At 43.0% G+C, this 19,136-nt stretch overlaps 1 protein-coding gene across 1 annotated transcript in view; it reads right to left on the bottom strand.

Moving 5' to 3' along the window:
- The window catches only part of LOC139265348 (transient receptor potential cation channel subfamily V member 6-like), a 44,654-nt gene extending 28,314 nt beyond the window's left edge, over positions 1-16,340 (bottom strand). Inside the window, exons 1-6 of the mRNA XM_070882321.1 lie at positions 16,306-16,340; positions 13,634-13,728; positions 11,269-11,391; positions 10,643-10,783; positions 6,586-6,684; positions 3,452-3,624 (exon numbers count right to left, since the gene is read on the bottom strand). Of these exons, the coding sequence (XP_070738422.1) occupies positions 3,452-3,624; positions 6,586-6,684; positions 10,643-10,783; positions 11,269-11,391; positions 13,634-13,728; positions 16,306-16,340 (666 nt within the window). The remainder of the gene's footprint in view (positions 1-3,451; positions 3,625-6,585; positions 6,685-10,642; positions 10,784-11,268; positions 11,392-13,633; positions 13,729-16,305) is intronic.
- Between the last annotated feature and the right edge of the window lie 2,796 nt (positions 16,341-19,136).

The raw sequence follows: 19,136 nt of genomic DNA, 5'->3' as shown, positions 1-19,136 counted from the left end.
CATCGTCCGAGCCAGGGATCGCAAGGATGTGCGCATCACCCGCGCTAGGACAGGAGCTGACGACTGCTGGATGGACCACCGTCTAATCCGATCCATCACCAACATTAACATTGCCCCAAAGCAGAGGGGACAGCAGAAGCAATGCCGCAAAAAAGTTAATGCCGGGGCACTGAGAGACCCAGCCAAGAGAGCCCGATACAGCCAGCGCCTCACAGTCAATCTGCTGTGCCTCGATGACCCTGAGATACTGAATGCCCATAGTGCTTGGTCTGCCCTCTTGGCCTCTATAACCACTTGGTCACTCAACCAGAAAACACCAGGACTGGTTTGATGAAAATTATCAGGAAATCGAAGAACTAATAGATCGCAAGCGCAAAACATTCCTGAGCCTCAAGCAACAACCCAACTCAGGAGCTGCAAAACAACATTATAGACGGCTCAAGGCTGAGGTCCAACAAAAAACCCGGGACCTAAAGAACAGGTGGTGGATGGAGAAAGCACAGGCGACACAACAACCGGCTGACAGCCATGATATGCAAGGATTCTTCATCGCAGTCCAAACTCCCAAGGCCCAACCCCACTCCTGGCCAAGAATGGGGAAACACTCATCAAAGGCACCAAGGCTGTCAGGACCCGATGGAAGGAGCACTTTGAAGATCTCCTCAATCGAGATTCTGCCTTTGATTTGAGTGTTTTCGACTCCATCCTGCAGCATGCCACCTGCCACCAACTCAGTGAAACTCCAATGTTGCACGAGGTAGGCAAAACCATAAAACAGCTCAAGAATAACAAGGCTACGGGTGCAGATGGAATCCCTGCTGAGGCGCTAAAGTATGGCGGAGAGTCGCTGTTGGCACGGATACATGACCTAATTTCTCTCATCTGGAGGGAGGAGAGCATGCCGGGAGATCTCAGAGATGCAGTAATTGTGACCATTTTTAAAAAGGTGGACAAGTCCGACTGCGGCAACTACAGGGGAATCTCCCTGCTATCAGCCACTGGGAAGGTTGTCGCTAGAGTTCTTCTCAACCGTCTTCTCCCTGTGGTCGAGGAGCTCCTCCCGGAATCGCAGTGCGGATTTCACACCCTATGGGGCACATCGGATATGATCTTTGCAGTGTGACTGCTGCAGGAAAAATGAAAGGAGCAGCATCAGCCCTTATATATGGCCTTCTTCGATCTTACAAAGGCCTTTGATACTGTCAACCGTGAGGGTCTATGGAGCGTCCTCCTCTGTTTCGGATGCCCCCAAAAGTTTGTCAACATCCTTCGCCTGCTTCACGACGATATGCAGGCCGTGATCCTTATCAATGGATCCATTACAGACCCAATTCACGTCCGGACCGGGGTCAAACAGGACTGCGTCATCATTCCAACCCTCTTCTCAATCTTCCTCGCCGCCAAGGTCCGCCTCACAATCAACAAGCTCCCCGCTGGAGTGGAACTAAACTATAGAACCAGTAGGAAGCTGTTTAACCTACGCCGCCTCCAGGCCAGGTCCAAGATGACCCCAACCTCTGTCGTTGAGCTGCAGTACGTGGACGATGCCTGCGCACATTCTGAGGCTGAACTCCAAGATATAGTCAATGTATTCACTGAGGCATACGAAAGTATGGGCCTTACGCTTAACATCCGTAAGACAAAGGTCCTCTACCAGCCTGTCCCTGCCGCACAGCACTGCCCCCCAGTCAGCAAGATCCACGGCGCGGTCCTCGACAACGTGGACCATTTCCCATTTCTCGGGAGCCTCTTATCAACAAAGGCAGACATTGATGCGGAGATTCAACATCGCCTCCAGTGCGCTAGTGCAGCCTTCGGCCGTCTGAGGAAAAGAGTATTTGAAGATCAGGCCCTCAAATCTACCATCAAGCTCATGGTCTACAGGGCTGTAGTAATACCCGCCCTCCTGTATGGATCTGAGGCATGGACGATGTATAGAAGGCACCTCAAGTCGCTGGAAATTTATCACTAACAATGTCTCTGCAAGATCCTGCAAATCCCCTGGGAGGACAGTTGCACCAACATCAATGTCCTCGTCCAGGCTAACATTCCCAGTATTGAAGCATTAACCACATTCGATCAGCTTCGCTGGGCAGGCCACATAGTTCACATGCCAGATACGAGACTCCTGAAGCAAATGCTTTATGCGGAGCTCCTTCATGGTGAACGAGCCAAAGGTGGGCAGCGAAAACGTTACAAGGACACCCTCAAAGCCTCCCTGGTAAAGTATGACATCACCACTGACACCTGGGAGACCCTGGCCGAAGACCACCCGAGGTGGAGAAAGTGCATCCGGGAGTGCGTTGAGTTCTTAGAATCTCAACACAAAGAGCGTGAAGAGGTCAGGCGCAGACAGCGGAAGGAGCGGGTGGCAAACCAGCCCCACCCACCCCTTCCCTCGACGAATGTCTGTCCCACCTGTGACAAAGTCTGCGGCTCTTGTATTGGACTGTTTAACCACCAGAGAACTCACTTTGGGAGTGAAAGCAAGTCTTCCTCGATTCCGAGGGACTACCAATGATGATGATAATGGGACCCGATGCCCGCCCCTATCCCTGGCTGAGTGGCGCCCGGTGCGATTGACCTCAGGTTTGAAATTTTATGCACTGTAGCTATTTTTGAACTTTCTTAATGGCTTGTCATTTTCCTGCAATTTTGGATATTTTGAAAAAATTATGTAAATAAGTTTTGTCTCTTGTGAATAGTGCTGACCATTTGTCAAACCTATTCACCTGGTGCTATTGTAAGAGAAGAACATAAGTGACGGAGGAGCACTAAAAGAATATTTTATTTATTGAAGTAGACTTTATTTAGATAATATGGGCTCAATTTTGGCCCAGTATAATCATTGCAAACAAATAGTTGTTTAAATTAGTTATGAGATTAGGGCAATTTAATTCAACTATCTTTTACTTCTTTTATTTTTGTAGTTTAAGCTTCCATTAATGCTTCTGTTGTATAGTAAATTAACTTTGCGAAGTTTGTCATATGATGTTCTGCAGAGCTGTTTGATCCTATTCACATTCTTTAATCAAGTCATTAAGTTCTGCTGGCCTCTGATCTACCAACCTGCTCTGATTTCTTAACTCTCCACAAGGGTTTTCTGAAATGGCCACATACGCTGGCCTAAGTAGATTTGGAGTAACTATTAGCTGGCCAAAGTGGCCTAAATGGCCAAAACTGGCGTAGGTGGCTGGTAACGTCCCCTTTTGAGAAAAACTAAACTAAACTAAAAAAATCGTAACTAACTCACTTACACTGGCGCAAATTGAATGTGCAAAATTGGATTTTTAAGATACTCCAGAAAAATCAAGTTGCTCCAAAAAAAAGAGCAACTCCTGGTCAATTTTGAGCCCAATGAATGGGCTCCTTAATTAAACAAAATCCCTCTTCTTATACAGTTTAGTGAACAATAACTTCATATTGTATTATGGAGCCACAATTTACTTACCTCCAAATCACCCTCAGCTGCTGCGAGCTTCAGTGGAGTGTAGCCATCATTGTTCACGATGCTCTCAAGACTTGGCTGTTGTTTCTCAGACACAAGTGTTGTGATAAGATCGTACATGGAATACATCTGCCCTTTTTCCGCTTGTATAACCAACACATGAAGCACCGTATTACCTGCCCAAAAGAATTCTAATTTCTAATCATACAAAAGCAGTTTGTTTTCTGAAGGAAAATTGACAAGGTAACATTTACTCTTTGTGGGTTCCTTTGTGTTAGAAGTATATTGTAAATAATCTGAATTATGTGGATTTACATGATTGTATCTGTGAGTGAGCTCTTCAATCAAATTGAAAACCCCAAGTCGCCTCACTATGGTTCATTCAGGTTCATTTGAATATGACTAAACCAGACTCACATGGGATTTCAGTTAGCTTCTCTCTTTAGAAATGGATGTCTACACATGCAAAGAAATATGAATTCCCATCCCTTGTAATGATAGGTTTATAGTTATTGCTATAGATTACCTTTTATTTGAATTTAAATTAAATTTTGATTTGTAATGGTTCAGATTTTTATTATTTGTGAAATCTAGATGAAGGGCAAGGCCTGTTGTTTAGAATATCATCAAGATTGGAAGGAGTAGAAAAGAAGATAAAATAAATAAGTTGTGACAAATGATGCCAGGCTTGACTTTCAAATGCGTAAAGAAAGAAAATATTGATTAGGTAATGAATTCCACAGTTTTGAGATATAGGAAAAGAATAAGTTAAGAATAGGAGACCCTATGATCACTCTTGATTTCAACACAATGAGGATGCAGGTTGGCTGATATATTGTGGGATGGTATATTTGCAGTTCAGGAGAACGAGCGAAAAGCAAAGAGAAATATTGACTATCATAGCATCAATCAATTAGAGAAAGAGGTTGGAGGACAGAGTCAAGAGTGGGATTACCTACCAGGTGACAAGCTTTTAATTCTTTGTTTCCAAGAGTGAGAGAAGTGTAAGAAGAATCTCAACAACTTTAGTAGTATTCTTTTTTTTCTTTTCCTATATAATCCTATTACCTCTCTGCATAAAATAGCAAATAGGCTGTCAGTTAGTGCTATGTTTGTGCTGTCTACAGACCATATACCCACTAAGAAATGGACTGTGACTGTACAAGCTCACTTCATATAGGACCTTTAAAGTCAGTTAGGAAATTTTTATCCTATTAATCAGGGTTGAGAACTTAATGCCAGAAAATGCATAAAATAACATTTCAAAAATCCAACTGTCAGCAAAGTTTCCTGACAGGTTTCTGCTACATTCACTGGAACTGAGACCACGCTGAGTCCCAGACACAAGGTGCCAACTTTCGGTGAGGAATACTCCTAGATTCCACATGAAAATAAATCTCATAGCTTCAGCACTCATGTGCCCCTTCAGTCATTTCTAAATCCATCACTGTTGTGTATTTAGTTTTTCTTTCTGCAATAAAAGTGATTGAATGTTAGGTATACCTGCCAGTTAAGTTATTACCAGTCCATGTCCCACTTCAATTTTAGTCGAACTTGTCTGGCATAAGGACTATAAACAGGTTTGTTTCTGGTTCTATGTGATCTCTTTTGGACGTTGATCATCACTTTTTGATGGTTTTCTAGATGTGAGTGTATAAAGGATTTTCGGAATTCTCTGAGTTCTGCACTGTGTTATGTAGTTATTCCCATAATGAACTTTCTGAGGAGGAGCCTTCAATGAATCCACAGGTAGATAGAGGTTTATGTTCACTACAAGGAATCATTCTAATTTTATTATGGAAGAGTTACAAAGTTTAATTTGTACTAAGCTATCCAGGATTGTTGTACAGCGTCAAAAATCCGAAGTTTCGAAATTCAGAATATTCCAGAATCAGGGCACTGGGCCAATCCGTTGCGGGGTCATCTGGAAACCGGAAAATGTTCCGAAATCCGGACTCCCTCGCCTCGGCCGCCCGACCTCTGGCTGCCTCGGCCCCCCGCCTCGGCCGCCCGATCTCCAACCCCCACTACCTTGGCCGCCTGACCTCCCCCCGCCTCGGCCCCTCGACATCCCCCCGCCTCGGCCGCCCGATCTCCAACCCCCACTACCTTGGCCGCCTGACCTCCCCCCGCCTCGGCCCCTCGACATCCCCCCGCCTCGGCCCCTCGACCTTCCCCTGCCTCGGCCACCCGACCTCCGGCCGCCTCGGCCCCTCGACATCCCCCCGCCTCGGCCCCTCGACATCCCCCCCGCCTCAGCCGCCTGACCTCCCCCCGCCTCGGCCCCTCGACATCCCCCCGCCTCGGCCCCTCGACATCCCCCCGCCTCGGCCCCTCGACCTTCCCCTGCCTCGGCCCCTCGACCTCCCCCCGCCTCGGCCCCTCGACATCCCCCCGCCTCGGCCCCTCGACATCCCCCCGCCTCGGCCCCTCGACCTTCCCCTGCCTCGGCCACCCGACCTCCGGCCGCCTCGGCCCCTCGACATCCCCCCGCCTCGGCCCCTCGACATCCCCCCCGCCTCAGCCGCCTGACCTCCCCCCGCCTCGGCCCCTCGACATCCCCCCGCCTCGGCCCCTCGACCTTCCCCTGCCTCGGCCACCCGACCTCCGGCTGCCCAACCTGCCCCCCAGCCCCCTTAACTCAAAGCACAAGCTGCATTCAGAAAAAAATACAAACAAAAGTCGGCACCTGCTTCATTTTAAAAAAGAAAAGAAAGCTTACTCACCTGTCACTTTGCCAGAATGGGAATTCTCGAAAAAGGACATTTGGTAAAATAGTCTGAAATAATGAGCTACATGTTTAGGAGTTTAATAAAGTTAACCTGTTTTGGGCTAGTTTTTAGTAAGAATATGAAAGAATGGAAGTGGAAGTTTCCATACATCTAGTACCGTACTCTCAGAAATATCTCGGCTGCCCGACCTCCCCTCCCCTCTCCTCCCCTCTCCTACCTACCTTGGCCCAGGCGTTTCCAAGCTCGGGATGTCGGAAAGACGTTCCAAAGTCTGGAAATACCTGAACCTGGGCTCGAACCAATTGGTTTTGGACCCTCTGTGAGGAAAGAATTGAGTTCCCAATGATAATTACACATGAAATAGATCTCAACTACTTGGTGGCTGATGAATGATGAAGTATTTACCCAAGGAATCCTGAGCTTCTAATGGAGCACTGTGTTTAATAAGAGTTCTGACAATCTCTTCATTGCCAACGCATGCTGCAAACGACAACACATATTCACCTGCAGGTAATAAAAAAATGTGGTCAAAATTCTTATCATCAATAAAATATTGACAGCAAAATAATTTCTGCTGCTGAGCTGTTAATCTTGTAGATGTAACATAAACATCCCCGTTATAATTCATCAAACCATGCCATATCAAGAACATTTCTGTACAGTATGAGTGAGGCATTCAACACAAGTTAGTAACACATCAATGGTAGCTATTGCAAAGACAGTAATGAATATCACAGGGGGGTTGCTGAATTAATAAATAAAGCTGCTGTCTCAGGCCAGTATGTCTACTTTGAAATTGCAAAGTTAACAGGCCCCAGTTAATCTACCTCACACTGGGCTCCACTCCCAGGTTGTTTACTTTATAATGTTACAAAAAAAGTGGATAAGAGAGTTGTTTTCTTGTGTGTGAAATAACAAAGTTAAAAGTATGTTTGTAAAATTGCCATGAGGAGAGTGGATTTCCAGAGCACTTTTAAACATCGGCTTTCCACTGGTCTGGAATTAAATCTGTACCCGGTGTGAAGCCGAAATGGTGATTAATGAGTCATATGGTCACTTTTTCATTGATGCACCTGAGACTGCTTCCTATCAAAAGTGGTAGGGTTGACAATTGTTGCACATCGAACATCATTCTTCAAATCTTAAGGTACTTATATTTTACTATTACTTCAAAAAATAGCATTCAATATTTGTTACATTCTTATGTAAAGCTAACGTGACCTCCTTGCATGTTACTGAAGATTATTGAACAACTCTAAAATCGTAAACATAAAGTTGTGTGACATTAGAGGACAATTTATTTACAGATTTGAAAGATTTTTAAAGGAAACTGAAAATATATTTCACAGGCTAAGGGCTAGAACCTCAACTTTTTTTGTATGTTTAACGCCCACTTAACACCCATTTTACCGCTGAAATGACGTATAACACCCAGATTTCGCCCATTTAGCCACAAAATGGAAACTGACGGGCATTTTTCGGAAACTTATCGCCGAGCGTTACTTTCCCCATGTGCTTAACGCTGGGAAAAAATAATACTGTCCGCCCACTTTTTTTGGGCAGAATCATCAGAATGGGCGAAATCAACACCCATAATATTGACCAGTGTTACTTCCTGCACTGATTTAACGCTGAGATTCAATAATACCACCCGCCCACTTTTTTTTGTTGTAAAGATCATATTTACCAAAACTAGTGGCCATGAGATCGCCCAGTGTCAATTTCAACACCTCGCACACATATCGGCCACAATATCGCTCGCCCAAAAAAATGCCCAGAAAAAGTGGAACTAACCGGAACTAATCACAGCGTTATGGACGCCATGTTCTAAATCGCATGTCGCATCCTTTAAAAGGCTGCTGTGCTTCAACCTCGGGGGAGTTTGGATGTACTCTGGAGGTCGTTGGAGTTGATGTGAACATCTATACAAACATCTTGACCATACTGTGACCGACTGAAATTGAATAGGTGTCTTGGTCAGGACACTCATTGTTTGTGATCAATCGGTGGAAAACAGAGAGCTACTGCAATGGGGCCTGTCCTTTCTCACCCTCTCTTGATGACCAATTACATGCAGCAGACTCGAGATCACCGAAGGTATGCTCCACAGCATTATGTGCCCAATGTAAGACATGCCAGACTGATGAGGAGGACCAGATGTTACACCCCTCGCAAGTAGAGGGAGAAACAGTCTTGCCTCGACTTGCCCGACAGCACCTGCCTTCGGAGACTGCGCTTCCACAAAGAGGTTATCACTGAGATATGCCAGCTGATAAGGGGAGATTTGCAGCCTGCCAGCACCATCAGTATTGCACTGGCTGTCGAGGTCAATGTCACTGCGGCACTACCGTTCTACGCCTCGGGTTCTTTTCAGGCCACGGCTGGCGACATTTTCAGACTTTCTCAACATGCCACACATTGCTGCATTATCCATCACTGAAGCCCTGTACGCATGCAGGAGGGAATTGACAAGCCTCCCCATGACCAGGGAGGCAGAGAATTGCAAACTTCCCCAAGGTGCAGAGAGCAATAGACTGTACGCACATTGCACCTTTTCATGATGCAGAAGTTTTCAGGAACTGCAGGGGATTCCACTCCCTGAATGTCCAACTAGTCGACCACCAGCAAATTATAATGGCAGTGAATGCTAAATTTCCGGGCAGCATCCATGATGCGCACATCCAGTGTGAGAGCACTGTATCTGACTTGTTTAACAATCAGCCACAAGGTCAATGTTGGATGCTTGTTGACAAAGGATATGGCCTCACCACCTGGCTGATGACCCTCCACCCGGCGTGACAACCACTCCAAAGCCGAAAGGCGATACAACGAGAGCCTCTCGCAATAACGTGGAGAAAACCATTGGAGTGCTTAAGCAGTGCTTTCGATGCCTGGACGACTCAGGAGGCAACCTCCAATACTACCCTGAGCAGGTAGCTCAATTCGTGGTGGTGTGCTCCATGCTGCACAACTTGGCTATCAGGAGGGGACAAGAATTGCCTGATGAGTCTGAAAATCCATCTCACCAGAGAGAGGAAGAGGAGGACGAGGAGGCGGACGCCGACATCGGCCCAGACAATCAGGCTGACGCTGAAGCCATGCTCCCACCCCCCTGTAGGCCACATGAAAGGGCCCATGGTAGCATGATAGCTGCAAGACCCATATGTCAGGAGCTCATCAATGATCGCTTTGCCTGAAAGAACGTTGGTGTTATTTACAAGACTGACACACTGCTGGGTGTGCAGGTCATACATCAATGGTGGGCATCACCTTGGTGACAGTTAAAGTTTAAGTTGATTGAAGTTAAGTGTCATTATACCCTTTGATGTTAAGGAATCACCAGCGTGTAACGGTGCAGCTGTCTGAGCCAATGCACAACAAGATTTTGTCAAATAAAAAACATTTAAACCGATCATTTGTCTGAAATCAATATTTCTGTAAAAACCAATCCTTGTCCCCCACCCCCCCCCCCCCAATCCCCCCGCTTCTCTTTCCCACCTCTACCCCTTCCGCTTCCGCTCCTGACTCCAAACCGCCGAGCTGGGGAGCTCCTCAGGTGGTGGATGACGGCCGAAATGCTGCTTGGACGGATACGGAAGAGAATGGTCCCGAGGTGGGAATGTGCTCCGAGCCAGAAGCAAGATGTTGCTGCTGGCTCTCATGTATGGTTGGCAATGGGGCTGCGGCACCTTGGGGTGCAGTGCCGTGCTCCGGGACCACTGGGAGCCCTCTGCCACCAGTGTTCCTGGCTACCAGCTCCAGTGACTCCACCATCCCTTCCATGTTAGATCTTATTTGTTGGACAAAAACTCAGTGCTAATTGTGTTCTTGGTGCTTAATAGGCTTTTTGCTGTTGGTGAATCTCCCTCATGCCTCCCACAACAGCCAAACAAGCACACACCACAGCCACCCATGCCTTCAGTCCCTCTGAGCTCCCTCTCTCTCTGTCTCCTCTCCTGTGCATGTCATGATTACCCTTGACCTCCTGAATCGCGAGAATCGAGTGTTGCCATGCTGTTGCTAAGGGCAGTGACACTTTACGGCAGAAGGTCAGTGAGATTTAATGCGACCGCCCATTTCATATTGCTCGCAGTAACACCCATTTATAAAAATGGAGACTAGGTGCTTTGAGAATGGGCGAGAAGCCGGCGATCTGAAAGATCTTTTTTACTGTCCATCATCATCGGCAGTCCCAAAATAACACCCATTTTTGGGCGATAAGCACAAAAGTGAAAAATCTAGCCCCAAGTATTTTAGTTACATTAATTATGCAGATATTATTCTCAAACAATTCGGGACATGGTTGGACAATAAAAGGTTACTGAGGATATATTGAAACATTACACACACAAAACTATATAATTATGTTGCAGATACAAAAGAGTCTTCATCTTTCAGCAATCCACAATAATACTTCAAAAATGATCTCATTTTAACTCTCAGAACAAAATCTAGACCTTACCATAGTAACACTGACATTGATCTCCTGGGACAAAGCAGGAACCGGTTGCACGTGCATTTACCACATCAGCACCTCGATACAACAGTTCTTTAACCATTTCCACGTCTTGTTTCAGAACAGCAATGTGCATAGGTGTCTCACCTATAGATCGAAAAAAATTGAAAGCGTTCACTCATATAAACAGAAGAAGAAAGGCCTAGTTAACGTACTAATTAAGGTTCACAGTGTACTAAAGTAGCCTGGTCCTTTAAAATTTCCTGCCCTCCATTTCGTGTGGTATTTCAAGGAGGTTCTTCTCATTTAGAAGGGATGCATTACAAACACAAATGTCGTCAAGACTTAGTATTGGTGACAGTCATACATTTAAAAGCTCAAACGCATTGTAATTCTATGCAGCCTCAACGTGTTTATTGGCAGATAACAATTTCTGTATAACGGTGTTTGTGCAATGTTGCTGATTACTTGTATATTTAATGATCCCATAGCAGTAATTTTACTATGTGTTGCAGAAAACATTTACAAAATAATAATGTAAATGTACTTACAGGACTTATGAATTAGTAAATTAGGGCTCCTGCACTGTTTACTATGAACCCTAATAAACAATGGACATAAAGTATTTTTACCTCTGTACATGTCAGATGTCATTGGTTCATCGATCAGTGATGGTATCTTATCCAGAATGAACTCTGCAATTTCCTTATTGCCATTGAACAATGCTGTATGCAGTATTGTTTCTTCTAAATTCCCTTTAAATGGTATTTTTGAATATTAGTTTCAGAACAAATACATAGAAGAATATCAAAACAATTAGAGCCAAAGAAGTTTACAGCACAGAAGGAAACCATTCAGCCCACTGTGTCTCTGACAGCTTTTTGCTTGTGTAATCCAGAACTATTCATTCCACTGCTCTGCTCTCTCCTTAGCTTTCTATCTTCCACTGCTTCAAATGCAATGGTTTCTCCTCAACTCTGCCATATGGCAAAGCAATCTATGCTGTAATAACTCTCTATGTAAAGAAATTTCTCCTAATCTCTCTCCTCAGTGACAATTTCAAGTTGATGACCCCCTTGTCAGTGACTAGCCAACCAAAGAAAATAGTCTTTCCATATTCACTTAACAAAAACCTTTTCTAACGTTATTAAGTCTGAAGGAATACATGGGTACCCTCAAAGATCCCCTGGGCTTTGGGGAATCTAGCAATTAAATCAATTTGCACAGCTGTGCCAAGGTACTGTCATTATTTAAACATTTTTTTTTCGGGATGTGGGCATCGCTAGCAGGGCCAGCATTTATTGCCCATCCCTAGGTACCCTTGAGAACACGCTGGTGATCCTTCTTCTTGAACCGCTGTAGTCCATGTGGTGAAGAGACTCCCACAGTGCTGTTAGATACAGAGTTCCAGGATTCTGACCCAGCGACAATCAAGGAACAGCGATATATGTCCAAGTCGGGATGATGTGTGACTTGGAGGTGATGGTGTTCCCATGCACCTGCTGCACTTGTCCTTCTAGGAGGTGGAAGTTGTGGTTTTGGGAATTACTGTCAAAGACAACTTGACGAGCTACTGCAGTGCATTTTGTAGATGGTACACACTGCAGCCATGGTGCGCTGGTACTGCGGGAAATTGATGTTTAAGATGCTGGGTGGGCTGCCATTCAAGTGGACTGCTTTGTCTTGGATGGTGTCAAGCCTCTTGAGTGTTGTTGCAGCTGCACTCATCCAGGCAAGTGGAAAGTATTCCATCACACTCCTGACTTGCACTTTGTTGATGGTGGAGAGGCTTTGGGGAGTCAGGAGGTGAGTCACTCGCTGCAGAATACCCAGCCTCTGACCTGCTCTAGCAGCCATGGCATTTATCTGGCTGGTCCAGTTGAGTTTGTGTCAATGGTGATGCCCAGGATGTTGATGGTGGGTGATTCGGTGATGGTAATGCCATTGAATGTCAAGGGGGAGGTGTTTAGACACACTCTTGTTTGAGGTAGGGATTATTTACCAGGAAAGGAGTTACAAACGCTGACCCTTCTGAACACTTCAGCAGTCATTTGTTTGATAAATCTATAAGACTGACTGATTTTCAGGCTATATTCTAGCCTCAAAGAAGATTGCAGCCATAACTGTTGAGGCAACCATTAACAATGCCACCCCTATGTAGATGGCCTCACAGCAGATGGTACAGATCTGCAATGCCTCTGTACTTATCCAAACCTTCCGAGGCAGTTCCCCTCAGTCATTACCAGATATGTACACCAGGAGCTGCAATGATGGTTGGTGAGATTAATCTGCCGCAAACTTTGATGTTAATCCAACCAGAATATGTGACACCAGGGGGCAGTTCTCTATATTCATTATGAGGTATTAGTCCTGGTGAGTTTATTTTATGTCGACAAATTGTATTGTCAGTGTACTTTCATCATGAATGTATTTTTCCTCTTAAAATATTGCAACACTGGACATATGTCACTTTCATGGGTTTAATTTGCATTACTAGGAAGCCTCTCTTTCTTTCCCTTTCAGTCTTGTTCAAGCTACTAAGTACAGAGCTCAGATTAGTGGGCTTCCTATGCTACAAGAAGCAAATGTAATGTATGATCGCAGAGTGTAGTCTGACAAATCCAATTATCTGTCTGAAAGAGGTACACAATGGTGGGTGATTGCTGCAAGGAAATATAAGCAAGAAAGGACAGAGGCTGAACTATGCCAAATCTGCAGGGCAAAATGATGAATAGTGTTTTCCACGATTCTCTATAAAGTGCTAAACAGAGAGGAGGCATTTCTGGGGCAGAATTGAAGCAATATACATGGATCAGTTAACCTGGACTATGCTCATGCATCTATTCTGAGATGGCAATAGAACACCACTGGCAGACATCTACAGATGGTTGTTTTACCAGCTTCTTCACTGGTAAATGATGGGGGTTGAAAAAGCAGAATTAATGTTACAATACCTAGAGAAATCAAACTTCTAATTTTTATTAACTAAATACTCACCTCGAATGTAAGGGTCAAAATCTTCACTTGTCAATAAGGCTTTCATGCTGATAGTGTCATTTGTGTGAGCTGCCTTAAAAAACTCACTCCCGCGTCTGTAAAAATAACATTGTTGCATTTATTCAAAAGAGAAACAAGCATTTAAATCTCTTTAAAATTCATTGATTGTCAGGTAACTTCAAACATGTCAAAGAAAATCCATGCTTTCCCTCTTAGACTTCATTGAAATTGTTGCTTTAGTTTGAGGACTGTCAACATTTCAAAGCTGTGATTGTGACTGAAACTCAATTCATTTATTTATCAAAATTGTGTTGAATAGCCTGAGATTTTAGGGAGGATTGTAACAAGACTTTTACACCATAGGGTTTAATTTGCTCTGAATGTTCGAGCTAATTCACATGGTAAGGTATAGTCATTTTGTTAGTTGGCACTAATAAAGTGAGCACCAACTTTTGTCCACATCCCTCAAATTGTAAACAGCTGTGGTGCACATTAATACTGACCACATATTGGTGTTCTTTTTCTTATTAAGGACCAATTAAACTGAAAGGTATAAATTTACTAAGGCTTTATACATCATGAGGTATACCTTGACTTTGTATGATGGTATAAAATGAGTGATAGCCAGTCGGCAGCCCGTTTTACATCACTCCCGATTTTTATTTCCATTGAAGAAGCTCCAAAGAAGTCTGGAGAGCAGAACACCCTTGCCTGGTGGTAGAAACTGCAAATCTATCTTGAGTCGCTTGTGATGTCTTGTGCAATGATCTAAGTGATTTGCTCACTAGTTTATGTTTGTAAAGAATCTTCTGTTCCTTCAATGGCCCATGTGTCCAAAGGCATAAAATGACTCAGTAAGGCCAATAGCTGTGTTATCCCTCGGCAGATTAAATAGTGTAGGCTGTTGAAAGCAATGTGCAATAATTGACAATCATCCTCATTGCTTACTTATCTTGGCACTTTCTTGAAGTTGGACACCTTCTTCAAATTCTTTCAAGTGTAATGGTTGTAGACACCAAACCCTCAATTTTAACCTAACCCAGCAAGAACGGGGCATGTTCGGTCGGGTGTCCAATTCACATCTTGTCTGATTGAAGTTAATGGAGCTTAAATTTGTGCCTGGTGTAAGTTAGGCGTCCGACCTGAATCCACCCTGTTCTTGCTGGATGGGATGGGTTAAAATTAGGGTTCAAGTTTACCTTCGATGGGATTGCTACTTACACCTGCTGGATACTCTGTTTAGTAGTCACTTCCTTTTAGACCTACATTTTGTTATTTCATCATACCATTTGAAGCGGACTTTTTAAGATCCGCTTGCTCTATAAGTTAGCACAAAAATTTGCATGACACAGCTACTCTAAGATAATGACTATCCGTTAGAGTATGCATATGCCTATTAAGGGGATTAACAACAACAACTTGAATTTATATAGCGCCTTTAATGTAATGAAACATCCCAAGGCGCTTCACAGGAGTATTATGCAATAAAAATCTGGCACCGAGCCGCATAAGTAGAAATTAGCGCAGGTGATCAAAAGCTTGGTCAAAGAGTTTTAAGGTGTGTCTTGAAGGAGGAAAGAGAGGTAGAGAGGCAGAGAGGTTTAGGCAGGGAGTTGCAGAGTTTGGGGCCGAGCCAATAGAAGGCACGGCCAACAATGGATGAGCGATTACAATCAGGGATGCTCAGGAGGGCAGAATTAGAGAAGCGCAGACATCTGGGGGGTTTGTGGGGCCGGAGGAGATTACAGAGATAGGGAGGAGCGAGGCCATGGAGGGACTTGAAAATAAGGATGAGAATTTTGAAATCGAGGCGTTGCTTAACCAGAAGCCAATGTAGGTCAGTGAGCACAGGGGTGATGGGTGATCAGGATTTGGTGCAAGTTAGGACATGGGCAGCCGAGTTTTGGATGACCTCAAGTTTACGTAGGGTGGAATGTGGGGAGCCATCTAGGAGTGTGTTGGAATAGTCAAGTCTAGAGGTAACAAAGACATGGATGAAAGCTTCAGCAGTGGATGAGTTGAGGCAAAGGCGAAGACGGGCGATGTTACGGAGGTGGAAATAGGCGGTCTTAGTTATGCTGCGGTGATTTAGTAGTATTACTGTGTGTACATTCTAATTTATTGCTCTATTGTACATTAGTTATACATGGAAGCTACAAGTAAACACACTTGGGGTAATGTTACAAGTCTGCACTCCTGGCTGGGAGTCTCACCCGGCGGAAGTGTATATCAGAAATTAAGGTGTGCACTGTCCACAATTCTTTGATTATTAGAATGAATGGTTGGAAATTTGTGGGTAGTGTGCACCCAAATTCTCCATATGCATTTCTGGCGAGTGATGCTCTTCAGGAAGCAGACTTAAAAATGATCACCATTGAGTAAATTTGGGCATTTCTGTAAGTACGGAAAAAAAAATCAGAGAAAATTCAACCCACATTTTTATTAGAGCAAATAAAACTCCGAGGTCTACAGTGAATTAAAGATTAAAATTTGACATTTTTTCCCCAGAGTCAGGGTTATCTCCATTAAATTATCTCTTCTCCTCACTCCCACATTCTGTAATATTCAGCACTGTGCTTTTTGCAGCCAACTATAAAATGATTTTTTTTAAACATTATATTTCATGAATTAAAATGCCTGTTGTTAATTTCATTGATATTTATGTAAGTTACCTTGTTGTGTCATTCATATCCATTGTGATATGCATGTGGACTTTGTCAAATACTTGGAGCAGATCCGGGCCCCAGCAAAATCCTTTAAAAAGTGAAAAAACTGATATAAATATGTGCTTTAAGAATTTAATAAATCTTATGAAAGGTTTGCCATTCTTATTCTGATTATTTGAGTCCTGTACAACTTTCAACATATGATCCACCATTCTGAGATTAGATTAGTAAATGTTTAATTTTAATGCTTCCATTTTTAAGTGGAATAATATGACCTCTTTATCATGATAATAGATTTTTATTTGAAATCCTCTTTCTGTGCTCAGATAATGAATCCATTTAAGTTTGACCAACAGTGCTTTGTCTATTTAATAATTCTACCTGACCAGTTGAAGCCACAGTCTTCAAGTTAATAGAACTAAAGAATTCTCCATTTCCACAGCTATATTTAAATTCTATTTATATTTCAATTATGAATGGGGAAAGCCTATGTTTTCTTTGATGTATGGATATTCAAGAATTACAACAGGATGACAGCTTTAGGAATTAAATGCTACAAGTCAATCCTAAGACTGACATAGAATTAGCAGCAAAGTTTAGCCCATATGTTGAATTGCAATTCTAATCACAGTGGAAAATCAATTGTGCTGCTTTGGAAGATCGTGATCACTTAATAAGAATAGCTTCTTTTAGTATTCCTAACTTGTTAATTTTACATTGGTGTTATTCAAACCTTTTGCTATAATCTGGATCAATCTCATCTTTAATCTTGAAAATTTTAATTGAGTTAATCCAAAGAGCAAATTTCAAATCTTTCATAGGATTTTTATTCTTAAAGCAAATGTCTGTATGCTGTCTGTCCATTTTTCATGGATTTTACTGGGGCCCTGATGTGCTCAAAGTCACTTAACCGAAGCAGTCCCATTGCTGATACCTGGGATTATTTTCGATGATTATCTCTGTATCTTCGCTTGGGCAACAATATCCTTCCTATGATTAGGAAAACAGAACTGTGTACAATGCTTGTGATGTGTCTGATAAATGGTTTATTATGCAACAATGCAGCCGCTTTTGATTTTTAGTCTATCCTTCTGATAATACAAGCCAGTATCTCATTTACGTTTTCTTTTTACTACACCCAAGCATTTCACAATAATCCCTGTATCTCTTCAGCACACTGTAATTATTCCACTTATTTCCTCTCCTGGCTGCTTGCTGAACTGTTAATTGTTTTAGACATTCATTTTGACGGGATCTGTCCCACTTAACAAAATCATCAAAATGCTGAATAATTTGCCCTGTCCTATTTAGGTATCGGAAGTAGAAAATGGAAATATTGATCTAAGTTAGACTAGATTTCAGAATTTCTTTTGTGTGAGTCTCTTGTTTCTTTCTTGACTATTGTTTTATGCCATATCCCACATAGTATCCCTCTAACTGTAGTTTTGCTTTGAATCCTCAGACTCTCGTTTTTTTCTAAAATTCAGCTAGCTGAATGTGCTATTTTGACAACAATCTGCTATTTATTCTCACAATTAATATCCTTGTAATCTGCACATTCATGGAGATTCCTTTTCTTGTAATCTTGCACTGCCAATATGATTGTTTGTTCCAATATTCTTCAGTTCCAATAGACCACTCAGCTGCATAGTCCAACTTCTCTGAAGCAACTTCTCTGAGGCCAATATTCAACAACAGAAATAATAAGTAGGGAAAGTAGGGAAAAATTATTGTGCATTAAAAAATGAATAAATGTTTAAATGAAGGGGTCAATTACAGGGAGTGTACAGAATTATTAAGATACTAATTTGCTCCTCTATTAAATTAACTTTTCAGAATTTCTATACAGATACATATTTTTCTGAAGTTGCTGTACAATTTGCCTCGCGGTGCAGCACTAGGCATTTTCTTTACTTGAACGAGTATAAATTTAAAGATCAAATTTTAGAATGCAATCCCAAGTAATTTCTAGTTACTTTCTAACAGTTACTGATCTTCAAATTGTCTTGAAACCAATTCTCTTGTTCATAGAATCCGAACCATGCCACACAGGTGGCCATTTAGCTCATCGTGCCTGTGCCAGCTCTTTGAAAGAACTATCCAATTCACAGAATCATATCATAGAAACATAACAGAAGGTCATTCAGCCTGTCGTGGCTGTGTTGGCTCTTTGAAAGAGGTGGTGTGCTTAGTCCCACATCCACGCCTTTTGTCCGTAACCCTGTAAGTTCTTCATCCTCAAGAACCTGTCCAACTCCCTTTTAAAATTATTTATGGAATCAGTTTCCAGCACATTTTAAGGTAGAGTGTTCTAGATCCCAATAATTAGTCCCACTCCCCTGCTCTTTCTCCATAGCCCTGCAAATCTTACCTTTTCAAGCATATATTTAATTCCCTTTTGAAACTTACTATTGAATCTGCTTCCACTACTCTTTCAGGCAGTGCATTGCAGATTATAAAAACTCGCTGCATAAAAAAAATCCCCCCCCCCTCCATCTCCCTTCTGGTTTTTTTGTCTTAAGTCTATGTCCTCTGGTTACCAACCCTCCTGCCAGTGGAAACAGTTTCACCTTATTTACTCTAACAAAATCCCTCATAATTTTGAACACCTCCATCAAATCTCCCCTTAACCTTCTCTGCTTTAAGGAGAACAATCCCAGTTTCTCTAGTCTTTTCATAGAATTGAAGTTCCCCATTCCTGGTATCATTCTGGTAAATCTCCTCTGCATCCTCACCCAGGCCTTGACATTCTTCCTAAAGTGTCGTGCCCAAAATTGGACACAATACTCCAGGTAATGCCTAACCAATAGTTTATAAAGGTTTAACATAACTTCCTT

This window comes from Pristiophorus japonicus, chromosome 6, assembly GCF_044704955.1.
Source record: "Pristiophorus japonicus isolate sPriJap1 chromosome 6, sPriJap1.hap1, whole genome shotgun sequence".
Lineage (NCBI taxonomy): Eukaryota > Metazoa > Chordata > Chondrichthyes > Pristiophoridae > Pristiophorus > Pristiophorus japonicus.
This window is presented reverse-complemented; position numbering and strand designations above follow the sequence as displayed.